This window comes from Astatotilapia calliptera, chromosome 10 (assembly GCF_900246225.1).
Source record: "Astatotilapia calliptera chromosome 10, fAstCal1.2, whole genome shotgun sequence".
Taxonomy (NCBI): Eukaryota; Metazoa; Chordata; class Actinopteri; order Cichliformes; family Cichlidae; genus Astatotilapia; species Astatotilapia calliptera.
In genome coordinates this window covers 3,582,015-3,592,363 of record NC_039311.1, presented here as the reverse complement: position 1 = coordinate 3,592,363, position 10,349 = coordinate 3,582,015, and the positions used below count along the sequence as shown (strand labels likewise).

General features: G+C 44.4%; 1 protein-coding gene across 1 annotated transcript; it reads right to left on the bottom strand.

The window, feature by feature from the left end:
* Positions 1 to 1,887: 1,887 nt before the first annotated feature.
* Positions 1,888 to 2,950, bottom strand: LOC113030629 (uncharacterized). Its single transcript, XM_026182239.1, has 2 exons — positions 2,091 to 2,950; positions 1,888 to 1,948 (listed from the first exon to the last, which is right to left on the bottom strand). The coding sequence occupies exons 1-2, from the start codon at positions 2,709 to 2,711 to the stop codon at positions 1,931 to 1,933; spliced, it is 639 nt and encodes a 212-aa protein (XP_026038024.1). The 5' UTR covers positions 2,712 to 2,950; the 3' UTR covers positions 1,888 to 1,930.
* Positions 2,951 to 10,349: the final 7,399 nt, after the last annotated feature.

Here is a 10,349-nt window from a genome sequence, read left to right as displayed (position 1 = left end):
CGTGCGGAAGGCGACGGCGGCGACTCAGGCGATCAGGGGCCGGCCGCGCGGAAGGCGAAGGCGGCGCCCAAGTGTCAGGCGTACCGGCCGAGGCTCGGAGGGCACAGGACCAGGCGACGCTGAAGCAGAGGCAGGCCCAGGCGTAGCAGAAGCACAGGCAGAGGCCGGCCCGGGCGTAGCAGAAGCACAGGCGGATGCAGCCGGCCCGGGCGTAGCAGAAGCACAGGCGGATGCAGCCGGACCGGGCGTAGCAGAAGCACAGGCGGATGCAGCCGGACCAGGCGACGACGAAGACTCGGATGCAGCCGGACCAGGCGACGACGAGGTGGTCGCAGGTGGCGGCTGGACAGGCTCCTCGGGCCCTCCAGCTGATGCGGCGTGAGGCTGAACAGGCTCCTCGGGCCCTCCAGCGGAGACAGGAGGCTGAACGGGCCCTCGGGCCCTCCAGCTGACGTGGCAGGAGGCTGGACGGGCTCCTCGGGCCCTCCAGCTGACGTGGCAGGAGGCTGGACGGGCTCCTCGGGCCCTCCAGCTGACGTGGCAGGTTGCTTTTCAAGTTGCAGCAACACACAGCCTATAGTGGGGGAAATGAGTTTGTTTGAGTCCTCAGATAAGGCTGCTGCGGACGGCTGAGATGGCTCCCCCGAGCTCTCAGCAGGTGAAGGTGGTGGCTGAGGAGGGGACCGTGAGGATATCAGAACTGGAGACTGGAAAACTGCAGTCCGAGCTGGCGACTGAACAGAAACAGTCTGAGGCACAATTTTACACTCGTTGAGGGCGGGGGGAAGGCAGTCCTCTGTGCCCACCTCTTTACCACAAGTGTCCATGAACTGAGTGGGATTAATGTCTACAGACCTTGAATCAGCAGTCATAGTGCTAGATTTCTCAGAATGACTGGGTGTCAAGCTGGCCACCTGAATGACGTTCAGGGTGCCGCCTGTGGAAACATCACTTAGCAGTTCTTTATTGGTCTCCACGGTTGAGTCACACACCCTGTTATTTTTAACCTTCACGTCACAGGAACCTACAGTACATAGGACACGAGTTTCCACCTCAGGAACGTTGGCTCCATGAGGTCCAGCAACGGAAGCAACACCTGAAACAGTACTTTGTTTTATCAAGTTATTACCATAGCTTCCGTTATCAGTGGTTGTCTTCTCAGTGGAGCTAAACACAGTGTTCTCTGACTCATAACATGGCTTTGACTGCGTTTCATTCATGGGAGAAGTCATGTCAGCCAACACAGTTTGCTTAACACTTAAAGACTCAGAAATGCAGCCCGAGTTATTCGTTGCTCCTTTAGTGCGATTCATGACCATCTCTAGGTGAGCATATTTAGACGCACAAGACACCGACTTGACCATGAATTCACAGTTCACCGGATCACTAACAGATCTTAAATCCCGAGCAGGATCATTACTGGTCTTCAGAAAAACAGTTTGTAAAGATGGGTTACAGTTATTAACCATGGGATCCAGAATATTGATTTCTCGCAACACAGTTACAGGAGCTAAAACAGAGTCAGTCTTTGATTTAACAGCATCATGGACAAGATCCAAGTTCTCTTTGGCTTCTCTCTCAGCTCTATTCAACCTGGTGCTTTGCACAGTACAGCACGATTCAGACAGAATCTCAGACTCTGAGTTGTTAAGCTGCTTTTCTTGAAAAATACTCACATAACTTTGATTCTTAACAGATAAATTTAAACAAGGGCTGGTCACAATGTTACAGTCTCTGGACACTGCGCCAGGGGGTTCGTGATTTGCATTGTGCACTGGTGAAGTTTCGTTAATAAACTCTATGGAACAACAGTTCTCAATAGGGTCTATACATGGAGAAGTTAAATTAACACCGTCCGTGGAGGTCTTCCCTTGTGAGTTGACATTGGCTGTCATGCTAGTAGGGCTGCTGCTAGCAGCCTCACTTGCAGTCACATGAACCCCGAACGCTGTGGCAGAAATAATTTCAGTCTCAGAGCTTGGCTTGGCATGGCTCATTAGTTTACAGCCGGGCCCCTCAACCGGCAACACAGTCTTAATCACAGAACCCTCCTTAGCGGAGACGTGAGGGGCAAAAACAGAGTCGCTCACCTCCGTTTGTAGTGCGGCGCGTCGGTGGCGCGCACGCCGCTTTCTCTTGACAGTGGGAGACGGCGGAGCGATGGGTGGAAGTCCCTGGCAGCTCCGGGGACCCCCGAGAGCCAGTCGAGTTCCCCGGAAGGAGTGCTCGTGCTCCGGAATGAGCCATGGCTTCCACCGGAGCTCCTCCTCCAATAGAGCGCTGAGTATAGTCTGACGTTCGTCGTGGTCCAAATCTATGGTGTCCAGCGCTTCCTCGCGTTGGACCGTGGCAAGAGTGTGACAAGACTGTGACGAGGGTGTGGAAACTGATGAGCTGAGAGGTGGTACCGCTGCGGCGAGTCTCAGCGAACCGACCCGAACCGTCTCAGGCTCGCAAGGCAGCAGCAGTGATTCCTGTTCGTGGTTTTGATGCTGCTGCGGTGGCAAAACCGTGCGAACAAAATCCTGCACATCCTCCGGCAATCCCGCCGCGTAAGCAGGATATGCAGACAAAATCTGTTTTAGCTGGACTCTGGTTGACTCCTTCTCATTCTCCTGTCTGCACGCGGAGTAGCAAATCCACTGTCCGCGGAGAATGGTCACCTGAGTGCTGAACTCAAAAAAATCCTCGCAGACATCCGCTGGGTCCATACTGGTCGGGTCGTTCTGTCACGGCGGGGTGCGCCGGTGTGTGTGTGGAAACAGGACCCAAAAGCAGATGACGAAGAGGAGTAGTAAGGTTTTAACAGAAGGTGAAGCTTTATTGCGATGCCGGCAGGAAAATAAACCAAGGGACCAAAAACACTAAACTGGCAAGACACTAAGAAACAAAACACTAAAGGTACTAAGACCAAAAAACTATAACTATGACTGAGGTGAGATTAAACAGACGAAACTATAACCATGACTGCGGTGATGTAAACAGACGACCCGACAATGACATGCAGAAAACAGAGGGCTTAAATACATACATGAGGTGATCAGGGGAAGTGGAGACACATGGGGGAAACAGCTGACTGACATAAACCTAAATGACAGGACCAGGAGGAGGAAAGCTAAATGCAATGAACAAAGAACACATGACACTGTCAGAATAAAACAGGAAATACTAAAACTAGACATGACAACACAACTAAACAGACCTAATACGTGAAGAATAATACAAGAACCCAAAACATAGAAAACCAAGGGAACAATAATAAATAACAGCTTAAACTAAAGCTAGATAGGAAATGACACAAAAACTAATCACATATCAAAATGAAAAAAATACAAACATGAACTCAGAGCGCTGGGTCAGAGACCCAGCCTGTGACACGTTGTGTGTGGCATCCTCTTTTGCGCATGCGGCCGCTTTGAGCGTTCACACTAGAGCGTGTTTGCTGTCGCATTTTATTTGTAGTGTGAACGAGCAGACAAAAAAATTGAATTTTATCAAAAAATCGGAATTGAGCATTAAGACCTGCAGTGTGAACGTAGCCTCAGACACCTGAATGTGCGCTTGAAGCCATTTCTACTTCTTAACTTGTCTGATCTGGTGCTCACCACAAACAAACACAAGCAGACATTTTCAACTTTTAACTGTATTTTCATAAGTTTTACAGCTTTTCCTACTAATAAAAATCTCCTTTATGGCCATTCATATTACACAAAGTAATTCAGACACTGACAGAAAGGGGACAGAAAAGCTTCACTTGTCCGGCCAAAGCAGAAGGCAGAGCCTTCAGCTATCAGGCCCCTCTGCTGTGGAACCAGCTCCCAGTTTGGATTGAGGAGGCATTCCCAGGATGCGCTGAGGATTTCTTCTTCACTTGCCTCCTTTCACTATGTATGTTTATACACTACTTGTATATTTAATCATTAGTATTTTCCCATAGTTTACCTTTTGTCCCATTTCTGTCAGCTCTCTACTCTTTCCTTTCATCCCTAACCAGTGTCGACAAATGGCCGCCTCTCCCGGAGCCGGAGATTCGTAATGTTAAAAGGGAGTTTTTCCTTTCCACTTTTCTCATAGACAGTGATTGTTAGGGTTTCTTTATAATATGGCTGCGTCTTTAACTTACAACATGAAGGTGATTGTTGTTGAGAATTAATTAAAATAATACGTCTAGAAAATGCACTTTCAATTCAATGCAGTTCAATTTTATTTATATAGCGCCAAATCACAACAACAGTCGCCTCAAGGTGCTTTATATTGCACAGTAGATCGTACAATAATCCGATCGTTCAGTCTGACGTCACTAGCCGTGTCTGGGCCTAAACTCTGCTGCAGGTCCATATATCAAATGATCACTGTGGCATTACTGAGAGTTAATGTCATGGTCGGACGGTCCTTCCCGGAGCGACCTGTCTGTGTGTGTATGTGTGTGCTTCTCTCTCTCTCCTCCTCCACCCAGTGGCTGACACACCTGCACCTAATTTGCCATCCAGCTGTCACTGATCATCCTCGTTGTGGACTGAGGTACTTAACTATGTGTCTGGATGGCAGTCGACGCTGGATTGTACTGGAGGCTCGGTAGTAAAGAGTGTTTTCTTACTTTTAACATAGCCTTAGCCGGCTACCCTTCTCACCTGTAGCTGTCGTCACTTGTTTATAGGAGGAAGTGATACGGAGCAGAAGGTTGGAGAGAAGGAGTCCGCTGGATTAAGCCCTCGGAGGAGAAACACACTCAGATAATCACTTGGGAGACTCACCTGCACACCACTGGGAATTTGGAGATGATCACCGTTGGATTTTTGTACTTCGCTTTGTGACTGTTTTGAGCACTGTAAATAAACGCACTGTTTGCATCGCATCCAGAGCTCCGCGACTGAGTCTGTATTTCCCCCATTACCCGTGACAGTTAAAACTGTCTTAAGTCTTTCATCTTTAATAAAATTATCAGCGTTCTGCTCTACCAGGTGTAACAACTGAGTTTAACATCCAGGCATCCATGAAAACGGAATTTATGACATTTAACGGAGTTAGAAGTTAGCAGGAAGTTAGCTCGCTAGCTTCCATCTAAATACAATATAGCATGTCCTGACTGCGGCGGTTTGGAAACAAATTTAAATGTACAGCTTTCTTATCACTTCCAACATAAATGAAGACAGAAAACTAAACAGCAGTGACGTTTGTAGGGTTACTGAAGTTTGGCTAGCTGGTATATAATGATGTGCTACGTGACCGCTAGCGACACAGCTATGTTAGCATAATATAAACAAGCTAACTTTTTTTCCACTCGATAAAAGTTAACGTGAGTGTTCTCAGTGGTCAGGAACAAATGTAATCGCATGGCAGGATGCTGTAAAAGGACTAAACTTCAGCCAGGAGAACAACTGAGATAATCCATCCACAATACGAGGTTAGTCATTCATATACTGCTGCATGGGCTGGGCTGTAGTTACATTGTAAGGTTTTAAAAACTGAGCTTAAATAAATGATTAGCGGTAATAAAAGCCGAGGGAGGTCAACAGGGATCACTGACTGTTTTAGGAGCTTTTTGAGATCAAATAGAAGAAAATACATAACATTAAACATGTTAACAACACAAAAGCCATATTAAACGCAGACTACTTTAGGCCCGGAAGTAGGATTTGTCACGTCATCACTTAATAATCGGATAGATACAGAGAAAAACCCAACAGTCATATGACCCCCCTACGAGCAAGCACTTTGGCGACAGTGGGAAGGAAAAACTCCCTTTTAACAGGAAGAAACCTCTGGCCGAACCAGGCTCAGGGAGGGGCGGGGCGGGGCCATCTGCTGCGACCGGTCAGGGTGAGAGAAGGAAGACAGGATAAAAGACATGCTGTGGAAGAGAGACAGAGGTTAATAACAGGTATGATTCAATGCAGAGAGGTCTATTAACACAGTGAGTGAGAAGGGTGCGAGCAGTAGATGGCCCCAGAACCTGAGCCTGGTTCTGCCGGAGATTCTTCTTGTTAGAGATGAGTTTTTCCTTCCCACTGTCGCCAAGTGCTTGCTCACTGTTAAGGTTTTTCTTTATTATTGTAGGGTCTTTATCTTACAATATAAAACACACTGAGTTGACTGTTGTTGTGATTTGGCACTATGTGAATTGGACTGAATGGAAGTGAATTGAATTTATTCTCCCACTTTGTGGTCATTCCTGTGGGCTCTGTTTGCCTCAACCCTTGCTGTACGTCAGCTGTAATGTTTTCTCCCCTCTCTGTGCTTTCACCCAGATGTCTTTGCTCAGTGTCTTTTTCCCTATCACCATTTAGGACCGGTTCTACATTGTCTGTGGTTACTTTTCTCAGCCTTAGATACTTCTCATGAACGCCATTGTCTTGGCCTTTCCACTCATGGCAGTCCTTACATGTAATACAGCTTGTCTCTACTCTACTCTCTGCCTGTTTTACCACTATGGGAGAGCCGAGCTTTTGGCCGCTCTGCTCCCCGACTTTGAAATTCACATCCTCCTGATATCAGGAATACTGGCTCTCCTCCCTTATTCAAGTCAAAACTCAAAACCAATCATTGACTCTGAATGTTGCCTAATGCTGTTCTTTCATCGTTTTACCGTTTCACCTTTTATGCTTTGTATGGTGACCTTGGGTTTAGGAAGGAAATAAAATAACATGTATTATTATTATTATTATTACTCTTGAGTTTCACATCTCTGTGAAAGGCTTGTGTCCACAGTGCTGTGCTTCTGTAAAAGCCTTTCTTGATGCTGTAAAGCAGAGATGTGTCTTGCTTCTCACTCTCTCCTTGTTCTGTCCTGTAAGGCAGATGGTTTTTTCAGTTAGCACAGAAGGCAGATTGGATTTTGTCCAAAACCAATTGATGAGAACTGCAGCCATGAACATTTTGCATTCTGTTCTTTGCCATGAGAGCCCAATCCATTGCAATGTTCTTTTGCAACAGTTACTTGCTTTCACCTTCATCATAATTTCACTAAGTGTTTTGGTTTGTTGCTTAGCAGTCCATTCCTCAGTGGACTGTATGCAGCCATTGTCTTTATCTCTTTGGTGAAGTTCCCTGCCATGTCTCTCTCATACTCATTGTTAAATTCTCCCTTTGCCACTGAACTTCTAGGCGGGCCACGTACACTTATTTAGTTATTGACTAGCGTTCAAATATTCCAGAAAATGTCTTTGTGTATAGAAGGCTCCCTGCACTAAACCAAGTGAAGTAATCAATAATGTGGCGATATTACACTCTCAGCTCAAGTTCGTGCATTTGAACTGGCTACATACAGCTATATCTCACAGTATACCAGTGGCAGGCCAACAGTAGGCTTAGACTTAGTTCTAAGCCTGCTGTTGCCTTTGTACTGTGTATAATGTGACATATTTCACATTCACCCACAATTTTCTGTAGGCTTGAAAGGCATTCTGTATCTTTGTGCCCTGAGCTCTTTAAAAGTCTTTGTAACCTTTCAGCAGGAGCTTGGCCAAATTATTTATGCAGCTTCAGTAAAAAATTTTGTTTCATGACTGAGTTCATTTCCTCAGAGACTGTCAGTATTTCATGCTCATTGCATATTTCTTCATGCCCATTTTGCTTTGCTTTTCTAAGTGCCTTCTTTAGTATTTACCAATGCCTGTTCATCTAACTGAATGCTCTTATATTGTTATAGTGTTTACACAGTGATGGTTGGAGCTTGTACAGTCAAGCTTTACAGGTTTGTTGAACATCACTGCTGTGTCATTTTCTACATCCAGGGGAACTCTTTGTTATGGAAGCTTTGCTCAAAAGCAGGGGAACGTCTGCTGGAACACATCACTTTCAATGTCAAAATTGGTCTCTACAACTTTTGCTGAAATTTTTACCTTTTTTATATAATATATACCGTACTTCCCGGACTACAAAGCGCACCTGAATATTAGCCGCAGAAGCTAAAATCAGGGGAAAATCCTGTTTTGTACATACATTAGCCGCACCTGACTAAAAGCCGCAGGTGTTTCAATGTTGACTTATCATATGTAAGAGAATATGCACAAAGCGAATTGTCAGGAAAGAGATGGCTGTTTGGAGAAAACCCCTTTTATTAATATTTTGAAAAACAAGTTATGGGTACATATTTGCACATGTACTGTGCTTCATAAATGAGTAACAAATGTAGTACATACAGTAACCTACAGCACACCAGAAAAATAGATTCCGACTACCTTTTAGGCTCAGGTGAAGAGACACGGCTTTAACAAGAAGAAAAGTCAGCCATTCACCACCATCTTCCTGCCCACTAAAACCACCAAAGTCCTCTTCTCCAGTGTCGGAAACGAACAGGCTCAGGATGGCTTCGTCATCCACTCTCAGCTTCTTTCCTTCGTTGTCACTTTCAAAACCAAAGAAATCCTCGTTGTCAGTGTCAGAGTCGAACACCCTCAGAAGGGCCGTGGCGGTGTCCTCCTCTCCATCATGCAGCAGTCCAGCCCTTCGAAATCCGTTGGTGATCGTGGATGTTTTCACACTTTTCCACGCTGTCAGAATCCACCGGTGGAGTTGAGCATAACTTGCTTTTCGCAAGTTTATCGCCGCTGGTCATCCACGACTCCTGCTGAACGCGTAGCGCTACTTTGAAGTTTGTTTTTCGCGCTACTTGTACGGCACTATGTTGCCTGGCGGATGGACATGTGACCAACATACCACTCTTGAACCCCGATCCTTCCGCCAGGCAACGTAGTGCCGTACAACAGCGGAACAAACAAAACAAATCGTCTTACGATATGACAAAAATCATGGACAATCCATAGAAAAGCCACACCTGACTAAAAGCCGCAGGGTTCAAAGCTTGTGCAAAAAGTAGCGGCTTATAGTCCGACAATTACGGTACCAATATATAGAATTTGAAATATACCAATTTTCATCTCCAAATTTTAAAGATTGATGACTGGATGTTTCGTGGTCCCTAGGTTTTGAGTTTGAGGAATGTTTGGGGATTTTTCTCGTTGTTTTTTGGTGTCTCTGTTACAGGGTTTTTTGGTTCATTCTAGGTAAAGATGTGTTTTGGGTTTAGCTCGATAGTCTTCTGTTTGTTCTTTTTTCCTAATGGCTTTGAGTTTCATTATCTCTGTTTGTGGTTCACAGTTTCTTGTTTGTTTATGTTAGTTTCCTGAGTCAGTCGTGTCTTTGTGTGTTTATTCTCCTGTTGCTCTGTCAAGTTCACACATCTTAGTTGTGTTCTCAGTGTTTGTACTTCCCGTCTTATTTGTTAGTCTTCCATCTTGTGTGTATGATGTTCAGTTTTTCTTCATCTGCCTCATCAGTCAGATTAGTGTCATCTGTGTTCCCACCTGTGGTCTGTTCCCGTTAACTTCTGTGTGTATATATTGTCTGAGTCTGTTCTTGGTTACATTTAGTGTTCAAATAAATTTAACACTACACACTGGAAAAACATAGTTACTGCCAGACAAAGAACCAAGAAAACCATAAAAAACATAAAAAACTATCTGACAAAATGAACAACAAAGTCATTAATGTCTATCAGTCTGGAAAGGGTTACAGAGCTTTTTCTTAGGCGTTGGGAGCCCAGAGTACCATGGTGAGCCATTATCTACACTGTTAGAAAAAACATCTTAAAAAAACAGTAATATTCCGGCAGCTGGGGCACCAAAATAATACCGTAAAATAACAGAAAATAACTTACTCATAAAAATATGGTTATTTCCAGTAATGAAAATACAATTTGTTGCCCTAATTTTACATGGGATTTTGCCTTTTTCAAGTGCTTTTAAACATTAAATTAGGAACAATTTAATGTGATTAAACAATGAAATTACCTATAAACAAGGTCAATGAATGCGGCAATATGTATAATAATACTTAAATGTACAGAAATATACAGTTGGTTTAAATAATAATGGATTGCATTCATATAGCACTTTATGAGTGCCTCTCTCAATGCGCTTTACAATTCCTCTTTATAATTCCCCTCTGGCCATCACCAGTAGGTGAAGTGTCTTGCCCAAGGACACAACGACCGAGAGTGTCCGAGCTGGGGCTCGAACCGGCAACCTTCTGATTACAAGGCGAACTGCCAACTCTTGAGCCACGATCGCCCTAAATAGCAATAATAATAATAATTATTTGATGTAAAAAAAGTTTATGAGAATCATTTTATATATTTTTCCATAGCATTACATTTGAATTTAACAGTTCAATCTTTCAAATAACGAACAAATATTTGTGAAATCATGATGCATTTGTGAAAGTATTTTAACAATCTAAGACAGATACATTTAAAAAACAAGAAAATTATGTGTCATGGTCCTGCGGCCATGACTCAGTGACTTTGTGTTTATGTTCTTTATTGTTATTATTCTCTTTATTATTCATGG

Excerpts from the sequence above, each read along its gene's own strand:
- LOC113030629 (XM_026182239.1), bottom strand. The coding sequence starts at position 2,711 with ATGGACCCAGCGGATGTCTGCGAGGATTTTTTTGAGTTCAGCACTCAG.